Source organism: Zeus faber, assembly GCF_960531495.2.
Source record: "Zeus faber genome assembly, chromosome: 17".
In the NCBI taxonomy this organism is placed as follows: Eukaryota; Metazoa; Chordata; class Actinopteri; order Zeiformes; family Zeidae; genus Zeus; species Zeus faber.
In genome coordinates this window covers 30,846,867-30,871,328 of record NC_137204.1, presented here as the reverse complement: position 1 = coordinate 30,871,328, position 24,462 = coordinate 30,846,867, and the positions used below count along the sequence as shown (strand labels likewise).

Here is a 24,462-nt window from a genome sequence, read left to right as displayed (position 1 = left end):
TGGATGGCCTTTGTGAGATTGCTGTTCAGCGATTATAGTTCAGCTTTCAATACCATAGTCCCCATCAGACTGGCTGTGTGCCTGGATCCTGGCCTTCCTCTCAGCCCGGCGCCAGGTGGTTAGGGTGGGGAAACACATGTTCAGCTCCCTCACTCTGAAAACAGGATCCCCCCAGGGCTGCGTCCTCAGCCCCCTACTGTGCTCCCTGTACACACATGACTGTGTGGCCAGGTCCAGCTCCAACACCATCATCAAGTTTGCTGACGACACGGTTGTGGTGGCCTGATCACGGATGGCGATGAGAAGGTCTACTGCGAGGAGGTGGCTGACCTGTCACTCTGGTGCCAGGAAAACAGCCTCCACCTGAACGTCAGCAAAACTAAGGAGCTGATTGTGGATTTGGACTTGTGGACTGCAGAGGGTGGTGCCTTCAGCCCAACGTACCACTGGAAATACCCTCCCCTCCCTGCAGGACTTATACACCAGGAGGTGTAGTAGCAGAGCTGCAGCATCATGAAGGATCCTCACCACCCCAACAACGGACTGTTCCAGCTGCTGTGGTGGAGCAAGAGCCTCCACAGCCACACAGCGAGAACAGAGACTGAGACGGAGTTTTACATCAAGACATAAGAACTGTCAACGCTGACCTCACCAGGGGCCCTAACAAAAAGTACTGAGACACTCACACTGCCTTACTGTACTCGTTTGTTCGTGTAGCCTTACTGTTCTTTATGAAGGATACTGTACTGAATACTGTATCACTGTACTGGGTTACTGCATACTGTACTGCTGTTCTGTTTGGTGTTACTGTCTGGCTGTGTCGTACTGTTGTATACTGTACTGTATATCTCAGGGGGATGGTAGCTCAGGCGGTAGAGCTGGTGGTCTAGTGATCCAAAGGTCGCTGGTTGGATCCCAGGCTCCTCCTGCTTGCATGCTGTAGTGTCCTTGAGCAAGACACTTAACCCCTCATTGCTCCTGATGGCTGCGTCCGTCGGTGTTTGAACAATTGTAAGTCGCTTTGGATAAAAGCGTCTGATCAATGACTAAATGTAAATGTCTAAATGTATCTCAACGCACACACTACCTCACCTTATTCACATGCCGCTTTAATGCACATATCTGTATATACGTAATAGCCTATTCATTAAATACACAAGTCTATTCCCTTTATTTCTGTTTTGTACACCCACTCTGTATTACTTTTCAGTTACTTTATTGTGTTTTATTCTTTACTATTCAATTTACTTACTGCATTACGTTTTAGGAATCAGTTTGTTTCAGTTAGTTGGTCAAGTAGAAATGAGGAAGCTACTGTGTTTAGTCTAGAACATAATGTGTGTAATCCCTGGGTGAATTGACATTAAATTGCACATATGAATGAAAGTATGTATATGTATTAAAGTATGTATATGTATGTGACAAATAAACCTCTTGAATCTTGAACACTTCATGGATTTGTGCTAACATGAAGTTTGCATGGTGCCCCCTAGTGGCAATGCTCTGTGATGTCCAGCACCACCTCCTTGCGCCAACCGAACAGGAAGTAGTCGCCGCTCGCCGCCACCATGATGCAGAGGATGCGGTTGTAGGTCATGAAGACTAGCAGCGTCTGCAGCAGGTGGGCGGAGCTTAGCATGCGCTGCCTGTTGGACAGGTGGAGTCAGGAGACCAATCACAGTTAACATCATGGGGCTAGTGTTTGCATTAGCATTGACATACATCTAGCATTAGCAGTAGCGTACCCCACAGTCTTGTGCGTCTCCATGAGCACGGTGCCATCACTGCCCTCCAGTGGCATGCTGTTGTAGCGCACCGTCACCTGGTTGCGTCGCAGCAGAACTTCCCGTCCGATCTTCAGCGCCTCACAGCAAGGAGACAGTCTAGAAGTCAGGAGACAGTCTAGGAACGAGGAGACAGTCTAGCAACTAGGAGATGGTCTAGGAACTGGGAGACAGGAGTCTAGGAAGTATGCGACAGTCTAGGAACAAAGAGACAGCCTAGAACAGGGGTGGGCAAACAATTTGGCTCGCATTTTGTGTAAAATATATGTGAAACCTATTTCCTCTTTTAAATAAAAAATACAACAATTCACCATTGATGGGTTTAATGAGAACAGTGTTGTTGGTCGCCCCCTCCGTTTGCCAGTGCATCAAAATCTGGTGCAATTTTGGTTGTGGAAACTGGTAGGACAGCGCTCAGGTGTTAAATCAGTAAACTGGGCTCTGTGGCCTGTTTTGTTTATGTTCATCACACTCAACGTCTGTTGACGTTGGATGTTTGAAAACTTTGTCTCATTCAGTTGAAGCATAAAATGTCTCCGGTTGGGGCGGAGTTGAACTCCTCCTTTAGGACGGAGTCAGACCCGAGATCAATCGGCTCCAGCTGGAATTCCCGCAGTGCTGCCTCGTCGCCAATGACAGGGGACATGACGCCAGCTGAAGTCACTTTTCAAACTTTTCAAAATCAGAGAATAGATGGCGGAATTCTCCGTGCAGGTGAGTTGGGCGGCTTGTTCTGGTGGCGCTGGCGCGGGGGGGGGGGGGGGATGCGCAAATGATCTGTTTGTTTGGAGAACAAAGTCAATTTGACCTTGAAGGCTTCCACGTTCCAATACATGTCGTCTACAAACTGACCTTTCCCTTGTGGCTTCACGTTCAGCGCATTCATGTGTGCCAGGATGTCCGCAGCCAACGCCAGATCACAAGGCCAGTGTGCGTCTTTCAGCTCGTAAGAACATCGGCTTTCTTCACCGGGTGATCATAATTCAGTCAAACAATATTTTACAATCCAGTCTTTGTTGAAAACCTGACACTCGCTGTCAATTTTGTGCTTTTTTTGTCCGCTCATTTTGTGACGGGTGATGCATACGTGACGATCAGATAAACTGAAGAAGAGTGGCTTGACATCAGAGAAGGCCTGGCAATGCGCTATCTGGTGGTACCATTAAGTATTACTGGAAAATAACAGTGAAATGAATACTACAAATTTTAAAAAAAGTAGAGGATTGTTGTTAATATAAATGCTTCACGGGCCGGATTAAACAACGCCGTGGGCCGGATATGGCGCGCAGGCCGTAGTTTGCCCACCCCTGGCCTAGAAGCTAGGAGACAGTCTAGTAGTCAGGAGACAGATTAGGAGCTAGGACACAATCTAGGAACTAGGAGACAGTCTAGGAGCCAGCACACAATCTAGGAGTTAGGAGACACTCTAGGAACTAGGAGACAGTCTCGGAGGCAAGATTCAAGATTCAAGATTCAAGATTTCTTATTTGTCACATACATATACATACTTTCATACATATACATACTTTCATACATATATGCAGTGAAATGTAATGCAACGCACCCGGTGATAGCACACAATATGTCCTAGGAAAAAAAGAAATAAAAGTAAAGAATTCCTTTCTAATAGACCGACTAACTGACTCCTAAAACGTAGAGATAAAAGATAAAAATATATAGAATAAAATACAATAAAAATAAAATGAAATAAAATGGAATAGGTAGAAGGAATATGCCTATGTATATACAGATATGTGCATTAAAGTGGCATGTGAATTAAAGTGGCATGTGAATGTGAGTAGAGTGAGGTAGTGTTTGGGATAATACAGCACAGTATACAATAGTACGGCGCAGCAATACGGCATCACGAACAACCCTGAACAGTGACACAGTATGAGGTACAGTATGCTACATACAGTACAGTAGGTAGTGGAGCCTAGTGTATGGCTCAGTTAGGACCCCTGGTGAGGTCAGCATTGACAGTTCTGATGGCTTGAGGGAAGAAACTCCGTCTCAGTCTCTGTTCTCGCTGCGTGACTGCGGAGGCGCTTGCCTGACGCAGCAGCTGAAACAGTCCGTTGTTGGGGTGATGAGGATCCTTCATGATCCTACGGGCTCTGCTACTACACCTCCTGGTGTATAACTCCTGCAAGGGGGGGAGGGTAGTTCCAGTGGTACGTTCAGCTGAACGCACCACCCTCTGCAGGGCCCGCCTGTCCTGAGCAGTACAGCTCCCAAACCAGGCAGTGATGTTGCCTGTCAGGATGCTCTCCACTGCTCCAGAGTAGAAGGACTTGAGGATCCTCACCGAGACCCGGAATTTCCTCAGCTGCCTGAGGTGGTAGAGACGCTGCCTCGCCTTTCTCACCAGAGTGTCTGTGTGTACAGTCCATGTTAAGTCCTCTGTGATGTGGACTCCCAGATATCTGAAGCTGCTCACCCTGTCGACAGAAGTCCCATTAATCCACAAGGGCGCGTGCGTCCTCGATTGTGATCCACGCCTAAAGTCCACAATCAGCTCCTTGGTTTTGCTGACGTTCAGGTGGAGGCTGTTGTCCTGGCACCAGAGTGACAGGTCAGCCACCTCCTCGCGGTAGGCCTTCTCATCGCAGTCGGTGATCAGGCCCACGACCACGGTGTCGTCAGCAAACTTGATGATGGTGTTGGAGCTGGACCTGGCCACACAGTCATGTGTGTACAGGGAGTACAGTAGGGGGCTGAGGACGCAGCCCTGGGGGGATCCTGTATTCAGGGTGAGGGAGCTTGACATGTAATTCCCCACCTTGACCACCTGGGGGCGGCCTGTGAGGAAGTCCAGGATCCAGGTGCACAGCGGACCATTCAATCCGTCTGGTGGGGACTATGGTGTTGAAAGCTGAACTATAATCGATGAACAGCATTCTCACATAGGCCCCCTTCTGGCCATCCAGGTGCGTGAGCGTGGTGTGCCACACTGGGAGACCGCGTCATCCGTGGATCTGTTTTGCCGGTACGCGAACTGCAACGGGTCCAAGGTGCGGGGAAGGGAGGCGCAGATGTAATCCTTAATCAGCCTCTCGAAACACTTCATGACCACCGAGGTGAGGGCCACCGGACGGTAGTCATTCAGGCAGGAAGGAGAGGCGATCTTCGGCACAGGAACGACGGTGGACCTCAGGAGACAGTCTAGGAGACAGGAGACACTCTAAGAACTAGAAGACAGGCTCGGAGCCAGGACACAATCTAGGAACTAGGAGACAGCCTAGGAGTCAAGAGACAGTCAAGGAGTCAGGAGACAGATTAGGAGCTAGGACACAATCTAGGAACTAGGAGACAGTCTCGGAGCTAGGACACAATCTAGGAATTAGGAGACAGCCTAGGAGCCAGGACACAATCTAGGAGCTAGGAGACGGTCTCGGAGCAAAGCATTCTTGTCCCTCAAAGTAAAAGCGCGTCACGGTGAAACATCCCAAGATGCCTAGGCGTCGGCCATCTTGCTTCCAGGTGAGGTTGTGTGTGGTGTGTGAGCGGCCTCCAGGGGGGGCTGCAGCGGCCTCTCCCCACGTGACTTGGTGTGTTGCTGCTGCAGCTGCTGCTGCAGGAGTGTCAACATCCTCCAGGGGGTGACAGTGAGATCAGCTCTGAAAATGAACTTTGAGATGGAGCAGAAAAAACATGTGTGCAGCATGTTGACAGCACAGGTACAAGAAAGAACAAGTCAACGTGGGACAATTTCATGAAAGTTACAACTATTTAACTAAATGAAATACAATTCAATTAAATTCGATTCAATTAAATACAATGAAATACAATTAAATTAAATGATATTAAATTAAATGATATTAAATTAAAGACAATTAAATTAAATGAATAAATTCATTGAAAAACCTTTGTGAACGGAGTGTTCAGAGCATTTCATTCACAGAGATGACTGTCATTAGTGGACCTCATTATCTGACACTTTGACCACATCTAATATCAGCATCCCATAATGTAACATTATATATGACAGGAAATAAGGAGGGAAGGTCCCCTTTAATAAAGAACTGAACTCATTGTTTTAAATATTTTGAGTAATTCTATTGTTGTAATTGAAATATAAATCCATGTTTAGCCTCCGTCCCTTTAATATGTTTATAGTTTGTTGGTGTGTGATTCACACCCCGAGCAGAAGGAGGCGCTGATGCAGCAATAAGATGGATGACAAGCACCGTAAAACAAGGAGGAGAAGAAGAAGGAACATCACACCTGTCTCCCTCCATCTGTAGTTAGATCAGGTATAGATCACACCTGTCTCACTCCATCTGTAGTTCCATCATCTTGTAGTGTTTTTGTTGTTGTTGCTACCTGTATTGTTGTTACTCCTGCTTCTTCTTCTTCGAGTCCTTTGCAATCTTAGATGTCATTCTGCCAGTATCTGGCGCAGGACACAGCTGATGGAGTTGGTTCAGCCAGGTCCTGGGGGCTGCACTGGGGGGCGTTGTCACATTCCAGCACGTGTCCTCTGTGTGGTAGTTCCATGTCTTCAACAGTGCTTTGCACCTCCCCTGCTCCACCCGCAGTCTGTTGAGGGTCTTCCAGGTCGGCCATGGGAGGTCGTGTCCGCTGGCGAGGCATTCGGTTGGTGTTCCATTCTTGGGCTCGGGTGTTGAGTTGGTGCCATTCAACACTCCAGATGTTGGTCCGTGCCGTGTCTTTGGTGGGCTGGAGAGGGGGGACTGTATGCAGGAAGCTGCTGTTGTTGCTGCTGCTGTTGTTGTTGCTTTTGTTGTTGTTTTTGTTGTTGTTGCTGCTGCTGTTTCTGTTGCTGATGCCGTTATTGTTGCTGCTGTTGTTGTTGTTGTTACTATTGTTACTGTTGTTGCTGCTGTTGTTGCTGTTGTTGTTGCTACTGCTGTTGTAGTTGTTTTTGTTGCTGTTTTTGTTGTTGTTGCTGCTATTGTTGCTGCTGCTTTTGTTGTTGCTGTTGTTTCAGGGGCATTCTTTTAAAATTACCAGCTGACAACAATGTTCCTTGTTTGATTGTATTTCCATGTAAAGCGCATTGTGTTGTCCTGGTATGAAATGTGCTTTATAAATAAAGTGTGACTTGACTTGACTTGACTACATCAGGTATAGATCAGACTGGTCTCACTCCATCTGTAGTTCCATTATCTTGTAGTGTTTTTGTTGTTGTTGCTATTGGTATTGTTGTTGCTGCTGCAGTTGTTTCTGTTGTTGTTGCTGTTGTTTCTGTTGTTGCTATTTTAGTTGTTTCTCCTGTTGCTGCTGTTGTTTCTCCTGTTGCTGCTGTTTCTGCTGCTGTTGTGTCTGTTGTTTCTGCTATTTCTGTTGTTTCTGTTGTTGCTGCCCCCCACATCACCGGGGTGATGTAACTGCAGTATATTCCATGTTCCTAGTATATTCCATTCAAATATACGTATAATAATATTCATGATGATGATAATAATAATTATAATTATAATAACAACAATAATATTATTATTATTAATATTAATTATAATAACAATTATAATTCGGTTGGCCTCAAGGAAGTTCTGGAAAACTGTTCGGTGACTCAGAAAGGGAAAGCAGGGCTTGGCTCAGGCTATGTTCAGCCAGGGAGGAGAACTGCTGACCCGGACTGGGGATATTGTCGGGCGGTGGAAAGAGCACTTTGAGGAATTCCTGAACCCTATCAATATGTCCTCAGGGGAACAGGCAGAGTCTGAAGACTAGAGGAAAGTCTCGTCCATATGCCTGGCAGAGGTCGCTGAGGCAGTCAAAAAGCTCCTTGGTGACAAGGCGCCGGGGGTGGATGAGATTTGCCCTCAGATGCTGAAGGCTGTTGGGCTGTCTTGGCTGACACGCCTCTTCAGTGTCACGTGGATGTCAGGTACAGTACCTGTGAAGATTTCGGACTATTTAAATGTATATTTAATACAACACTGACAGTTAATACTATTATATAATTATAGAACCCAGAATCCCGATTGTGGCGCCGTCCCCTGTGCCTGCGCGAGCGCCTCGTGACGATTATGTACATTTTAGTATTATTAGTATTTTTAGATTTTATAGAGTTTATTGTGCTTAATCATGACATTTGACTGCATATATGTATGACCGTATGTATAGTATATGTATAGTAACTATAATCTCCCAAATAGGAGCCTTTCTGTGTGGAGTTTGCATGTTCTCCCCGTGCTCACATGGGGTTTCCTCCACCTCACGTCAGAAAGGACCCCCACCAAAAACATGCCCCCATCATGGTCTGACCAGCGATGGACACTTATCACCTGGTACGCGGGCGCATCCACGTACGCTGCCCACTGCTCCTGGCTGTGGCCCCGGAGGAAGGACAAGCCAGGATGGTTCAATGCAGAGGAACCATTTCACCGGCACCATCAAAGCATGTGCATGTGTGTGTGTGTGTGTGCAAGCATGTGTTGTAGTGTGGTGTGTTGCGTGACAAATAAAGACTGTTTCTGTTCTATATGTATGTGACCAATAAACTTATTAAATCTTGTTGGGCTGAAGGTTGAAAGCTTCACTGAACATGTTTAAACAGATGTTGGAATGTTATTTCCACTATATTTAGTCTACTTATCTGTCCAGACAGTTGACCAGAACATAGTTACACCACAATAGATTCAGAAAGCACCTTTGTCTCTGACAGAGCAGGAAATAGAATTCAAAGTGCACTTTCATGACACTGGGTGTGTCTTTATGACACTGTAAATTAAGTTGTAAAAGGGGTCACCAACCTGATGGAACCAAACACAGTGAGTGAGTTCCTTCTGCTTCCTGCTCACAGTGAAGTGAGGAGGCCAGCAGCCCCCTGCCACCTCCAAATGGAATAAGCAGGTAAAAAACAAGACGTAAACACATGTTGAACATCACTATGTCAGCAGCTAGGACAGTATGTTGGTGTCTTTATGTCAAGGTCTGCAGTCTACCATGAATGTGTGTGAGGAGAGAGAGGAGGGGCGTCCCACCTCTAAAACAACTCTGTCTGGGGAACATGGCGGCCCGAGCAAAGCTAAGAGGTAATATGAGAATCTGAGCGTCTCAGAGCTCAGTAGTGATGTCACTTCACCTTCATGAGTCTGAGGAGAAGCTCTGTGTGTGTTGTGTTGAAGCCCAGAGCAGCAGGAGAGTCCAGAGGATCCTGCCCCCAGTGGGGTCTCCTTCAGGAGTGACCGCTCTATGGATCCACCTTTAGATTTTAAAGATGGAGATCAGTGTACGGAACAGAGGTGAGGATTTACCAAATAGTTGATCAAATAAAACAGCTAAACATCCTCAAATCCTAACGTCCAGATGGTGCTTATTGTTTATCTGGTAGATTCCATCAGGAGAGAGCAGACTGTCCTGAACCCAGTTGTGTCTCCATGAAGAGTGACCGGTCTATGGGACGTCTACCTGACTTCAGAGATGGCCGCCCCTCCAGGGAGAAGAGGTAGGACTTTGAAAAGAAGATGGAAATAAAGGAGATGGTTGTAATCATTCTCCACTGAGCAGAGGGAGCAAGTCCGGAGGAAATTAATCAGTCAGAACCAGCGTCGGACCGGCCGTCGGAGGAACGGGAGATTTCCTGAACGGCCGTCAGTGCCGCGGCCGCGCTGTTGATCAGGACGTGAGTTTCTGAGCGGCCAGTGAACCACAGCGAAATGCAGAGGAAAAGAAAAGGTGCCAACAGCCAAGGATAGCGCCATGTCATGGGAAGGGCTGGATGTGTATTTGGGAACGGTACTCGTGTGGTGGGTCACTCTTTCAAAGTCCTCAAATGTTTTTCAGTGCCATGGGAACCTTCAAACTAGGGCTGGGCAATATGGCCTATGAATAATATCACAATATTTTTAGGCTATATCGCGGTACGCGATATTTTAACTTGCTAAAGCACTTCATAAATGCTCAGTTTAACCCTTTGATGCGTACAATCACACCAGTATGAAGATTCTAGTCGTCTTACAACCTATGTCTGCATTAAAACATTCTTGTTTCTATTCATTCCTGGTTTCTATTGGAACCATTTTAAACAAAAAGGGGAAAATCACAACCAAGGTTAATTGAACAAAACAGTATTTTATTCAAAACCAGGCCAGTGCACAGAACCATTTTGGAGTTTTTCTGTCAGATGGAAAATGAAGAAGCCACAGTCATTTGCTTCTGGCTGGTTGATTTGGCATTTTATTTGATGTGGGTGGAGATGTGGACAGGTGGAGTTTCAGGCATTCTTTGTTGTGAAGTGGGTCGGATTATTATTTTTTTTTTACCTGTGCTGTCAGCATGCTGGGCATACAACACAGAGTATTTGTATGCCATTTGCATCCAGGACAGAGTTAGTCTGCAGGTTGAATTAAAGTTCTCAACCTGCAATTCAACTCTTTATTCATTCTTAAATCATCAAGAACTGCTGCAATAACTCTGTCCTGTGGAGAAGTGAAGCAGTGTGTGTGGTGGTGCTGGTGCACTCCAGGCCTCCCTCTTCACACCAGTGGGATGTCAAGTTCTCACTGATGTTCTTCTGTTCCAGCTGCTGGAGGACAACGTGGTCACCTTTGTGAAGGAGGAGCTGAAGAGGCTCCGCCAGCTCCTGAGTCCAGAGGAGCCGCGATGCTCTGAGAGGAAGAGGGAGGAAGAGGAGGGTGAGGAGGAGGAGGGTGAGGAAGAGGAGCAGAGGAGGAGGAGGAGTAGGAGGAGCGCCAGAGAGGGAGTTGTGGAGATCACACTGCACTTCCTGAGGAGGGTGAAGCAGGAGGACCTGGCTGACTCTCTGCAGAGCAGCAAGACACTACCACCTTGGAGCTAGGAGACCATCTAGGAGTTAGGAGAGCGTTTAGGGGACACTATAGGAGAAGATGAAGCAGGAAGACCTGGTTGACATTCAGAGCAGAGCAGCAAGAGTAGCAAGACACTACCATTACCAGTACCACTACTAGGAGACCATCTAGGAGCTAGGGGACCATCTAGGAAGAAGAAGGCCACCTAGGAGCTTCGAGACCATCTAGGAGCTAGGAGACCATCTAGGAGCTAGGAGGGAGTTTAGGTGACACTATAGGAGAAGATGAAGCAGGAGGACCTGGCTGACTCTCTGCAGAGCAGTAAGACACTACCATCTCAGAGCTAGGAGACCATCTAGGAGCTAGTAGACCATCTAGAAGCTAGGACACCATCTAGGAGCTAGGAGAGAGTTTAGGGGACACTATAGGAGAAGAGGAAGCAGAAGGACCTAGCTGCCTCTCTGCAGAGCAGTAAGACACTACCATCCAGGAGCTATGAGACCATCTAGGAGCTAGGAGACAATCTAGGAGCTAGGAGACAGTCTGGACAGGGGTCGGCAGTTCATTTAGGCTCCTGGCCAGTTCCTTTCTTTGGTGTTGATTGGCTGGCAGACATCACAGAGTTAGCTGGCCTTAAGCTCCGTAGGCAGGTAGATGGATATTTCTAAACCAAACAAACAAACACAAGAACAAAATGTCTCCGTCACCACAAGAACACAAGGGTTTAAACGGCCCACATGAGCACGCCAGGCCAGTAGGGTGTACTATGTTAAACAACACAGAAGAACGTGGGCAGCAGGCAGCGTGTTGAGCTTCTTGATCATATTCCGACACAACACTGTACGGACGCCGTTCCTAAAGCTGGACGGACGCTGATCGCCCCCGTGGAGACGGGGAGATGAACACAACCACACAAGCAAGTGTTGACGTCAGCGCTTTCATGAAGCTCTTACTCGTACACACCAATACTTGAAAAACTGCTTTTCCACTTAAAGTCCAGATCCTGGAAGCCGTTTTGGTATGGACCAGAAGCCAAATGCAGAGAAAATACCTTTTCTGTTTTATTGTTTTTCAACCAGTTATATATTTTGGCATATTTATTTTTTCTCCGTCGTAGGTTTTAACTCTGAGGTCTCAGATCAGCCCATTTAAAGGCTACGCTCCCAGGTCCCGTCGGGAGAATTATTGTCCATTTTAGCTTGAATTAATAATTACAATTAACGAAGGTTGTTTCATTCAAGTCGGGGGCCGCTATTTGCCGACTCCTGGTCCTGGAGCTCAGGGAGAGTCCATGAGACGGTGTAGGTCCTAGGAGGCAGTCAAGTAGCTGGGAGACAATCTAGGAGGTAGGATGCAGTCCAGGAGACGTTCTAGGAGCTTTCCTAAACAACAGTTCCACATTGGACTGCACACACTGTCAGTCTGATTGTTCAACCAGCAGTGATGAGATGAATAGAAACATGGAGATGGGAGCTTAGTGACATTACTCTCACTGACCTTAACATCTACTCATTGATGTCCTCTGTTGTTTGTTCATTCAGTAAATGTTGCTGCCGTGAGCCAACGTAACCTGAAGTCTGATCTGAAGGAGAAGTTCCAGTGTTTGTTTGACGGAATCGCTAAAGCAGGACAACCAACACTTCTGAAGCAGATCTACACAGAGCTCTACATCATAGAGGGAGGGGGTGAGGAGGTCAACCAGGAACATGAGGTTCATTCACCTTCAGAGAGCTGAACTTGCTGAAAGGGAAACAGTTCAGTTTGGTGGAACTTGTTCATCACTTCTTTCTTGAAACCAAAGAATCAGGAATCTGCAGCTACGACAACTTCCAAGTTGTGTTCATCTTGGACGGTCTGGATGAGTGTCGACTTCCTCTTGACTTCCAGAACAATGAGATTTGGACTGATGTCACAGCGTCCACCTCAGTGGACGTTCTGCTGACAAACCTCATCCGGGGCAACCTGCTTCCCTCCGCTCGCCTCTGGATAACCACACGACCTGCAGCGGCCAATCAGATCCCTCCTGAGTGTGTGGACATGGTGACAGAGGTGAGAGGCTTCAGCGACCCACAGAAGGAGGAATACTTCAGGAAGAGGTTCAGAGAGGACGAGCAGGCCGACACCATCATCTCAAACATCAAGGCATCACGTAGCCTCCACATCATGTGTCACATCCCAGTCTTCTGTTGGATCACTGCTACAGTTCTGGATCACGTCCTGACAACAGCCCAGAGAGGAGAGATGCCCAAGACCCTGACTGAGATGTACATCCACTTCCTGCTGGTTCAGTCCATACAGGGGAACGTCAAGTATCGTGGAGGATCTGGGACAGATCCACGCTGGAATACAGAGAGCAAGAAGATCATTCTGTCCCTGGGAAAACTGGCCTTTGAGCAGCTGGAGAAAGGAAACCTGATCTTCTATGAAGCAGACCTGGCAGAGTGTGGCATTGATGTCAGAGCAGCCTCAGTGTACTCAGGAGTCTTCACCCAGATCTTTAAAGAGGAGTGTGGGCTTTACCAGGACAAGGTCTTCTGCTTTGTCCATCTGAGCATCCAGGAGTTTCTGGCTGCTGTTTATGGCTTTATGACGTTCATCAGCACCGGTGTCAATCTGCTGTTAGAAAAGTTCTCTCAGCTTTTTCAAAAGAAACCTGGCTAACAATCCCTCTTCCAGAGTGCTGTGGACAAGGCCTTGAAGAGTGTCAACGGACACCTGGACTTGTTACTTCGCTTCCCATTGGGCCTTTCACTGCAGACCAATCAGCTGCTCCTACGAGGCCTGCTGGAACAGACAGGAAGTAGCTCAGTGACCAATCAGAAAACAGTGCGTTACATCAAGGAGAAGTTCAGAGAGAATCTCTCCACAGAAAGAAGCATCAACCTGTTCCACTGTCTGAATGAGCTGAATGACCGTTCTCTAGTGGAGGAGATCCAACATCACCTGAGCTCAGGACGTCTCTCCACAGTGAACCTCTCCCCTGCTCAGTGCTCAGCTCTGGTCTTCATCTTACTGTCATCAGAAGAGGAGCTGGAAGTGTTTGACCTGAAGAAATACTCTGCTTCAGAGGAGGCTCTTCTGAGGCTGCTGCCCGTGGTCAAAGCCTCAAACATCTTTGTAGGTGCACAGATAACATACGTATATGAACTGTACACTGTTTGACATCTGATGAGATATTTGAAGTAAATATCTGTGTATATCTAATATCAAACTATGTATTTATCTGTGCATGTTGATGTGCAGGTTGAGAGGCTGTAATCTGTCAGAGATAAGCTGTGAAGCTCTGGCCTCAGTTCTCAGCTCCAACTCCTCTCGTCTGAGGGAGCTGGACCTGAGCAACAATGATCTGCAGGATTCAGGAGTGAAGCTGCTCTCTGCTGCACTGGGGAGTCCACACTGTGCACTGGACACTCTCAGGTCAGTGTTACTCAACCCCCTAAACCCTAACCCTGGAACAAACTGGATCATGAATGGACATCAAATACTCATGCATTACAACTCCTCCCTGCATGTGTATACTAGTAAAATCATTTCAAATCAATATTCCATCTCAATGTGTTATGTATCTGTCTGTTGCCATAGTAACCGTCTTCCTGATGTTGACACCTGGTGCTTCATGTTGTATTTGCAGCTTGTCAGGCTGTCTGCTCACACAGGAGGGCGTGGCTTCTCTGGCCTCAGCTCTGAGCTCCAACCCATCCCATCTGAGAGAGCTGGACCTGAGCTACAACCACCCAGGAGAGGCAGGAGTTAGGCTGCTCTGTGCTGGCCTGGAGGAGCCACGCTTGAGACTGGACACTGGACACTCTCAGGTATGGAGAGACCAGCTGACACTCCCTGACAAGCTCTTCTATAAGGAGGACGCTCTACAACCATGTGGTCAATCGTACTGGGATGCTGGGGAACGTGCTTTGTCGTTAGACAGCACATATGAGGATGCATGATGGGAAACGATGGATATGGAGCTTCTTAATGTCCATGTTTCCCTGATCTCTCGTTCTTCTTTCCAGGGTGGAGCACAATGGAGGATTCACAGTGGAGGTTTGATTCATTCCTATATCCACACAGCAGTATGGGACGTCCATCCATTCACATCCTACTGAGAATGAAGATGATGGTGGACATCATGTGTCTTCATCACGCTGCTGATACATGGACAATCTGCCTGTTGATCAATCCACAACATATGAAGCAAACAGAGATGTGAGCAGAGCTTTGCATAAGCAAACAGCACTGCAGCACCTCACTGGAGTGCAGCTACTTTATTATTTAGATTTTAAATGAAATAAAATAGTTTTGATGAACAGGTTGTGATTCACTTTATATACTACTGTCCTGTCTTACTGTCCTGCTGTCCTGTCTTACTGTCCTGCTGTCCTGTCTTACTGTCCTGTCTTACTGTCCTGCTGTCCTGTCTTACTGTCTTACTGTCCTGTCTTACTGTCCTGCTGTCCTGTCTTACTGTCCTACTGTCCTGCTGTCCTGTCTTGCTGTCCTGCTGTCCTGCTGTCCTGTCTTACAGTCCTGTCTTGCTGTCCTGCTGTCCTGCTGTCCTGTCTTACTGTCCTGCCTTATTGTCCTGCTGTCCTGTCTTACAGTCCCGTCTTGCTGTCCTGCTGTCCTGTCTTACTGTCCTGTCTTGCTGTCCTGCTGTCCTGTCTTGCTGTCTTGCTGTCCTGTCTTACTGTCTTGCTGTCCTGCTGTCCTGTCTTTCTGTCCTTGTTGATGCTCTGCAGTAAAGGCTCCTCTGTGATGATGGTGGATATTTGCATAAAAACTCTCAAGGTCTCTGAAACAAACAAGTTATTGAAGTGTCACTCAAGGTCATCCTTGTGGAATGTACTTGGGCTTAAAAACATGTTTCCCCTTCAAATCAAGGTGTTTGTGTTTTTTTAATAAGAGTTAATTTCTGTTTCTAGTAAAACAATACAAGAAGCATCATTGTGGCCTGTCTTGATACACCTGACAGTGAAGGTGTTCATCAAGGAGAAAGAAGGAATAGGCGTGGTTTGAAATATGAATAACTATTTACAGACGCTGTGGGGTGAAACCACAAGAAGCCCAATTCTCCTTTACGAGAACTGAACACATGTTTACCACCGTGGAGGCAAACACATTCAAATATGCAATCCTTGACACAGTGTATATGATGCACTAATGGCATGAGAAGCTGTCGGCACCTAATCCAGGCTTTTTAGGGCAGGATTGTTTTGGCCCCGGACCCCCCAGCTGCTTGTTGGTATCTCCGTATCCCTGTGGAAAGTCCTGTGTTACATGACAAACTGTTGTTGTGTCTGGTTCCACTGTTGGATAGGCAACACTTCTTTAGAGATGACTTGAAGCGTCCGACGCCAGTACGCAGGCGGTTCAGCAAGGTCCATAGGTGGCGTGGCATGTCTTCTCCTTTTACACCTCCTCCTGGGTCCCGGATGTATTGTTGGATGCGGGAGGGCGCAGCTGTCTCCCACGATTGTCTCCAGGATGCTGCCAGCCAGGCGTCCTTGGACAAGTCGTCAGGGATCGACTGTAGCATCTCTTGTGCTGCCTTGTTGTAGGGATGGCGAGACTTGAGCCTGCATGGTGGTCCCGGTGTTGTTGTGGCTTTGTGCAGGATGTGCCAGTCGTTCTTCTGGGCTTTTCTTGCCAGGGCGAGGGTAGCTGCTTCCCGTCGGAGACTGGGTGGGGCGATACCAGCTAGGACTGGCAGGTAGGACACAGGGGTGGGTTTCAGACAACCAGTTACTATCCGGAGGGCGCTGTTGATGACAGTATCCACCTTGTTCGCATGTGGACTTCTGCTCCAGGCAGGGGCACAGTATTCCGCTACGGGTAGGACCAGGGCTTGCGTGGATATGCGTAGGGTCTGGGGGGAAACTCCCCAAGTCGAGCCTGCAAGGCGGCGGATGAGCGAGACCCTTGCGGTTGTCTTGGCCTTCACTTCATCCAGGTGCTGCTTGTAGGACAGCGTCCGGTCCAAGCATACGCCGAGGTACTTGGGGGCTTGCTGGAACTCCAGTCGGATGTTGCCAACATGCACGTCCAGTTCCCTTCTTGCCTCCCGGTTGAAGAGGTGGTAAGCTGCAGACACTGTTTTGCCCATGCTGAGCTGAAGGTGCCACTTCTGGAGGTAGTCTGCCAGGATGCCCATGTCTCGGTTGAGGCCTTCTTCCATAGTCTTCGAATTTTGGGCATCGAAGCATGATGGCCAGGTCGTCCGCATAGCCGTACTTCTTGGATATTGTGTCTGGCAGGTCGTGAATATAGATGTTAAATAACATTGGTGAGAGGACAGAGCCTTGCGGGACACCATTCTTCAGCCTTCTGAGCCTGCTGGTCCGGCCATCGCTGGTTTGTAGGATGAAGCTATGGTTAGATAGCATCTCCATGATAAATCTCACCATGTGCCGGTCCGGGATTGTTCTCAACAGTTTCAGGTGTAGTCTAGGTGCCACACAGTGTCATAAGCGGCTGTCAGGTCCAGGAATACTACTCCAGCTTTCTCATTATCTTGGAAGCTGTCCTCGATGTCCTGGGTGAGTAGCGTTACCTGGTCCACCGTTGACCAGCCTCTGCGGAAGCCGGCTTGTTCCGGTGGGAGTTGAGGGTCCACCACTGGCTCAATGCGGCTGTGGATCAGCCTCTCCAGAATCTTGTATGGGACACAGAGCAGGGATATGGGCCTGTAGGACTTTGGGTATTCGGCGGGTTTGTTCGGCTTGGCAAGGCTATGATGGAAGCACGGCGCCAGGTCTTTGGGAGCTTGGACCTCCGGAAGCATGATGAGAAGAATGTGCGTAGCCATTGAGATGTTCTTTCACTTAGGTGCATGACAAACTCTGGGTGGATATTGTCTCGACCTGGTGATTTGCCCAGCTTCAGTTTTTTGATTGCTGCCTTTAGCTCGGCTGCTGTGAAGTCTCCTGAGAGATTAGCATCAGCGCTGGCTGCTCTGGAGAGGGATGATACCTCACACGATGTCAGTCGTGCAAAGTTTTTGTCCGCATCAGGGAAGCGACCATTTTTCAGGAGCTGGGAAGCAATAGCATCTGCAGTCACTGGACACTTGTTTTTGTCCTTGAGAGCAAGTTGATAGTCTGCCACGCCTTCCGGCTGGAGTGTGTGAAGTCGATGGATTCCTCTACTTCCGTCCACCTAGCCCTTCGGGTGTCATCCAGCAGTAGGGTTGTTGCTGTTGCGTCCATTTCTTCCCTGGAGCTCGCCTGCTGGTGTTGGCGTAGCAGGCAGCTGCACTCCTCATCCCAGCCCGGGATATAGTTTTTAGTGTCCAAGACACCTCTCTCCGGTTTCAGGTCGTTACTGCGGCATATGACGAAGGCCAGATCTGGGTTGGTGTAAGAGTTCCAACGTGCAGAGCAGAAGCTTGGGGGCTCCTTTGGGTCGTACAGCAGTAGTGCCTCAACGTTAGTGGCCCACTCACTCAGTGCTTCTCCATCCTGTGATGTGTGTTGGTAACCCCAATCCGTATGTTGGCAGTTGAAGTCACCTGCATAGATGGCAGGAGCAGTCACGGATGGAAGTGATGATGCAGTCAGCGCTGTTGGTGGGGGCTTATATACGTTCACGACAGATGTTTCTTGGATTTTAGTGACCAGCCACTCGATGTTGCAGCCAGGTGGAGATTGGCTGGTGGCTGCCCAAGGTTGCCATTCCATTCTTCTTGCTGTGGATGGATCCAGCGAGGGAGAACCCAGGAAGCTTGAGGTTTTCATCTGACACCCAGTGTGTCTCTTGCAGGAGGACCACTGCCACTTTGTTGGAATCGGCGAGATGCCTGATGACTTCGAGTTTGGCGATGGTAAGGCCCTCGACATTGAGTTGGAGCACCGAGCTCCTTAGTTTTGCTGACGTTCACGGAGGCTGTTGTCCTGGCACCAGAGTGACAGGTCAGTCACCTCCTCGCGGTAAACCTTCTCATCGCCGTCGTTGATCAGGCCCGCGACGACGGTGTCATCAGCAAACTTGATGATGGTGTTGGAGCTGGACCTGGCCACACAGTCATGTGTGTACGTGGAGCACAGTAGGGGGCTGAGGACGCAGCCCTGGGGGGATCCTGTGTTCAGGGTGAGGGAGCTGGACATGTGCTTCCCCACCCTAACCCCACCCTAACCCCACCCTAACCAACTGGGGCTGGGCTGTGAGGAAGTCCAGGACCCAGGCACACAGTGGAGTATTCAGTCCGCGCTCCTTCAGATTGACAGTCAGTCTGGAGGGACTATGGTGTTGAAAGCTGAACTATAATCGATGAACAGCATCTCACATAGGCCCCCTTCTTGCCATCCAGGTGCATGAGCGTGGTGTGCAGTACCTGGGAGACTGCGTCGTCTGTGGATCTGTTCTGCTGGTACGCAAGCTGTAACGGGTCCAAGGTGCGGGGGAGGGAGGCGCAGATGTAATCCTTAATCAGCCTCTCGAAACACTTCATGACCACCGAGGTGAGGGCCCCCAGACGGTAGTCATTCAGGCAGGCAGGAGAGGCCATCAGGAACAACGGTGGACCTCTTGAAGCGGGATGGGACCACTGATTCAGCCAGGGAGACGTTGAACATCGTAGTGAGCACCGGGGCTAGCTGGTTAGCACAGATTTTCAGTACTCGTCCAGATATGCCATCTGGGCCCGCAGCTTTCCTGGTGTTCACCCGCATCAGAGCCCTCCTGACGTCAAGCTCAGACACTGAGAGTGCGCGCTCATCTACAGCGGTGTAACTCCAGTTAGCTGGCGAGCTTGCGGTGCTATTGCCAGACTCAAAGCGTCATAAAAGGAGTTCAGTACGTTGGTGAGGGAGGCGTCCACACTCGTGGCTGGGGAGGAGCTGCTCTTGTTGTTAGTAATAGTCTGCTGCATCTTGTGTCCAGTTGCTCCATCTGTAGCTCCACTGTCTCTACGTCCGTTTAGCATCCTTCACCGCCCACCGCATGTTGTACGACGTTGCTTTGTAATTGTCCCTGTTTCCAGATACAAGACCGTCGTTGTAAGTGGCCGTGTGAGCATTCAGAGCGCAGCGTATGGATTTATCGACCCACAGCTTCTGGTTTGGGAATATCCGTACTTTCACCGTGGGAACAATGCTGTCCGCTAACGTAGCTATGAAGCTCGTAGCTACTTCCGTAAACTCGCTGACGTCATTGGAACTTGATTGGAACATGTCCCAGTCGACGTCAGTCAGAGCGTCCTGAAGCGCAGGCTCTGATTGGTCCGACCACAGCTTTACATCCCTGGTCACCACCTGTTCCCGTACGATGCACAGCGTGTAAACGGAAACCAGCCAAATGGTGGTGTGATCAGATTTCCCGAAAGCAGGGAGCGAGATGGTCTTGTATCCGTTCTTGTACGGTGTGTAGCGATGTCCAAAGTTCTATCTCCCCTGGTGGCACACGTGATGTGTTGGTGGAAATTAGGCAGAACTTTTTTAAGGTTCACCCTGTTAAAGTCCCCAGTCACCACCACAGCCGTTTGTTTTGAAATCCACACAACACATCATACAGGTCCGAAAGTGCTGTGTCGGTGTCCGCTTGCGGTGGGATATAAACGGCTGTGATGATGACTGCGCTGAATTCCCGGGGGAGATAAAATGGACGGCATAAGATGGTCAGCTGTTCCAGGTTCGGCGGCAGGAGCGGGAGAGAGTCTTGGTGTTGTTGGGGTTACACCAGCGGTTGTTTACCATGAGGCAGACGCCTCCACACTTGAATTTCCCCAACTCCCCCGATCTGTCGGCGCAGAACACGGAGAAGGACTCGGCCACACCCGACCAGAAGTAATACTAACAGTGCGTTGTCAGAGTAAATATATTTAAACAATCATATGCATTCTCATACATACAGTGCAGTGGTGGTAAAACTAAAAAAGAGCTGGGTTAAAAATAACCTTATATCTATGGAACTTAAGCGTCACGAACTAACAAAACTAACAATCGGGTGTGGTTAGGACCCAATTGCAGAACAAAGACAGGCAGGGATATTTGGTAATGTCTTTTATTTGTAGAGCGGACGGAAGACAGGAAGGGGGCAGGCGGGATACGTCGTCGGGGACAGGCAGGTTCGATAACGGGGAGCACAGACAGAAGACAGGCGGGGTGTAGGCAGGCAGAATACGTGGTCGGGGTGAGGCAGAGTCGGTAGCGGGGAGTCGATCCGGAGAACGCTGGAGTCTGGTGCAAGCATCGAAGACAATCTGGCAATGGGTGACTGGTGAGAGAGGCTTATATAGTGGTTAGATTACAGATCGGGAACAGCTGTGTGCGCAGGTGAATGGAGTTGGGCTAATGGGACAGGTAAGGAGAGGGAGGGGAAGGTAGAAGAAGGCGGAGATCATGACAACAATAACAAGAGAACATGAAGATGAAGTCACCTGATGAGAAGCTGATGCTGCTTGGCAGACACCACCTGCTTGAAGTCTGGTTTAAGGGACGACAGTCTCAGGTGAAGGTGAAGATCTATTATAATTCTTATAATATCTCATTATCTTATTACTTATTATCTTATCTTATCTTATCTTATTATCTTATCTTATTATATTATCTTATCTTTTCTTATCTTATTATCTTATCTTATCTTATCTTATCTTATTATTTTATCTTATATTATCTTTTCTTATCTTATTATCTTATCTTATCTTATCTTACCTTATCTTATCTTATTCTATCTTATCTTATCTTTTCTTATCTTATAATATCTCATTATCTTATTACTTATTATCTTATCTTATCTTATCTTATTATCTTATCTTATTATATTATCTTATCTTTTCTTATCTTATTATTTTATCTTATCTTATCTTTTCTTTCTGAACGTGCCCTCATTGGTCAAGCTGCTTGAATCCAAAACAACAGCTGAGCAGCTCCACCAATGAGGACGCCCGTTGGGAAGTCCAAGTCGTTTGTCACCGCATTTGTCACCCCAAAGCCTACTAGTTGGTCCTAGTCTTGTACAAGGTTCCTCTGTAGTTTGAGGAAACATGTTGGATACTGATCTGAGGAGTGACTCCATTTTGGATTTCCTTGGTTTGTTTTATAGAAAGAGCTTTTTGGGAGGAATGTTTCATGTAAAGGTCATATTTGTATATGCATCATTATGCTGACACAGGACATTACCGTGTAAATGCTGAAATCTACAAATAACCTGCTCTCAGAAGTCATTGTATTGTTATATGCATAATGTAATGTGTATAATGTATTGAAAAGTGTATTATTATTATTATTATTATTATTATTAGTAGTAGTAGTAGTTGTAGTAGTAGTATTTTATTAGTATTTTATTAGTATTATTATTTTATTATGTTATTGTTATTATTATTATTAGTATTATTATTGTTTTATAATTATTTTTTATTATTATTAATATTATATTACTATTATAATATTAATATTTAATTATATTATAATAATAATAATAATTATTATTATTATTTTATTATACAGTGGTATTTTGACTTGGGAGTTGAATTGGTTCCATGACAGAGCTCGTAATTCAATCTGCTCGTATAGCAAATCAATGTTGCCCACTGAAATTAATTGAAATGCCATTCATCCATTCATCCATTCATCCATTCATCCGTTCCAGCCCCAAAAAAACACCCCAATTTTTTTTTGTTACGTGTTTTTAAATAAGAAAAATGTATTTATAAATAAAAAATATTGTATAAAAACATAACAAAACACAATAAGAGAATGTGTAGATCATTTTTCCCTTGGCAGATGATACCCTCCATCACGCTGTCTCCTGCGAGCTGCTTCTCCGTCAACCACACCCACAGCAGATTCTTCATCTTTTCATGGACAGCGGTCTGCAGCTTAGACATTATTTTAACGCCCTTGGCTGGCGTAGTACCCTTTATCGTCTCCTTCTGCTTCAGTATGGTACATATGGTAGAAGTACTACACTCGTACTGCCGCGCCAATTCCATCACACGCACACCTTGCTCATGGTTTTCTATAATTTTGCGCTTTAAGTCAATGACATCACCCGCTTCTTCTTCTCAGCACTTACTGTTTTCGGACCCATGGTTCGAAAAAAAAATTGGCAAAATAACTGCAAAAAAAGCAATAAACACGAGCACAAAACACAAAAAAGAAGCTTCCACGCTCAGGTAACCCTAACCCTAACCCCAACCCTAACCCTACTGCAACGCCCTCTTAACAGGCTTGCCGGCCTGTGCGGTGAAGCCACTACAGATGATACAGAATGCGGCGGCGCGACTGGTGTTCAACCAGCCAAAGAGGGCACATGTCACTCCGCTGCTCATCGAGCTCCACTGGTTTCCTGTAGCCGCCAGCATCAAGTTCAAGTCTCTTATGCTGGCCTACAGAGTGATTGCTGGGAATGCTCCAACATACTAAAATGCTCTTGTAAGAGCACATGTTGCCCCCCGGATGCTGCGCTCGTCAAATGAGCGTCGCCTGGCTCTGCCGGCCATACAGCCACGGCAATCCAGGTTATTCTCATTTGTAGTTCCACGTTGGTGGAACGAGCTGCCAAAAATGACCAGAGCAGGGACCTCCCTCTCTGTCTTAAAGAAGCACTTGAAGACCCAGCTCTTCAGTGAGTACCTCCTGTCCTAACCTACAATTACTTAGCACTACCTAGCAGTATTTATTGTTACACTAATGTTGTTGTTACACTAATCTCTGTCGCAATGTAGCTTGAATGTTATTCTCCCTTGTAAGTCACTTTGGATAAAAGCGTCTGCTAAATGACTAAATGTAAATGTAAATGTAGGTCACCACGTGAAGTGAAGGAGTGAGACGCGGGATGAGGGCCGCACCTGAAGCTCGCTCCTTGTAACTCAAGTTTTTGCTCGCAAATCAATACAAAAAATCTACGGAACGACGGCTCGTAACTCGGAAAACTTGTATGTTAGTGCACTTGTAACTCAAGGTACCACGGTATTATTAATATTATATTATATTGTTATTATTAATACAGGAATCTAGCCACTAGGGGTGCACAAGCCAGTGTATCATCAGTGCCAGTCTCAAGCCCGGATGAATAGAGAGGGTTGCGTCAGGAAGGACATCCAGCGTAAAAACCATGCAAATCAAACATGATGACAACAAATCTGATTTCCATACCGGATGGGTGGAGGCCCGGGTTAACAACCACCACCACTGGTGTCGTTAGCCAACAGGGTTCCAGCGGAAATTGTGCTACTGTCGGCCCAAGAAGAAGAAGAAGAAGAAGAAGAAGAAGAAGAAGAAGAAGAAGAAGAAGAAGAAGAGGGGGAATGCGTGTCTGGAGACAGCAGGAGAGGAAGAAGGAGAGTAGAGTTGAGAGAAGGAACTTTGAACGTTGGCACTGTGAAGGGTAAAGAGAGAGAGCTGGCTGACATGATGGAGAGAAGGAAGGTAGATGTACTATGTGTACAAGAGATCAGGTGGAAGGGGAGTAAGACCAGGAGTATCACAGCCAGGTACAAACTGTTCTACCATGGAGTGGATGGCAGGAGAAACGGGGTAGGGATGGTCTTGGAGGTGACCAGAGTGTGGGACAGAGTGATGAGCATGAAGCTGGACATTGATGGGGTGATAATGAATGTGGTCAGTGCATACGCTCCCCAAGTTGGGTGTGAGATGGAAGAGAAAGAATAATTCTTTAGTGAGTTGGATGTAGTGGTGGAGAGCGTCCCCAAGGGAGAGAGAATGGTCGTTGGAGCAGATCTCAATGGGCATGTTGGCCAAGGACCAGAGACATAGGTGATGAGAAGGTGACGGGTAGGTATGGGGCCAATGCTAGGCAGCATGGGATGGTGGTCTGTAGGATGACTCTGGAGGCCAAAAAGAGGAAGAGAGTGAAAAAAGAGCCAAAGATAAAATGGTGGAAGTTGAAAAAGGAGAAGTGTTGCATGCAATTTAGGGAAGAGGTAAGGCAGGCAATAGGTGGGAATGAAGGGTTACCAGATGACTGGGAAACATCTGCGGAAG

General features: G+C 47.4%; 1 protein-coding gene and 1 pseudogene across 2 annotated transcripts; one reads left to right on the top strand and one right to left on the bottom strand.

Annotated features, from left to right (window-relative positions):
* Positions 1-1,489: 1,489 nt before the first annotated feature.
* On the bottom strand, positions 1,490-2,430 carry LOC307243102 (high affinity copper uptake protein 1-like; the record flags this gene model as incomplete). Its single annotated transcript, XM_080017750.1, has 3 exons — positions 1,490-1,646; positions 1,746-1,883; positions 2,366-2,430. The coding sequence occupies 3 exons, from the start codon at positions 2,428-2,430 to the stop codon at positions 1,490-1,492; spliced, it is 360 nt and encodes a 119-aa protein (XP_079873876.1).
* Positions 2,431-9,455: 7,025 nt separating this feature from the next.
* LOC307243101 (NLR family CARD domain-containing protein 3-like) lies at positions 9,456-14,628 on the top strand (annotated as a pseudogene). Its single transcript has 6 exons — positions 9,456-9,491; positions 10,279-10,528; positions 12,067-13,642; positions 13,769-13,942; positions 14,157-14,337; positions 14,536-14,628. The product of its transcript is annotated as an NLR family CARD domain-containing protein 3-like (transcript).
* The last annotated feature ends 9,834 nt before the right edge of the window (positions 14,629-24,462 follow it).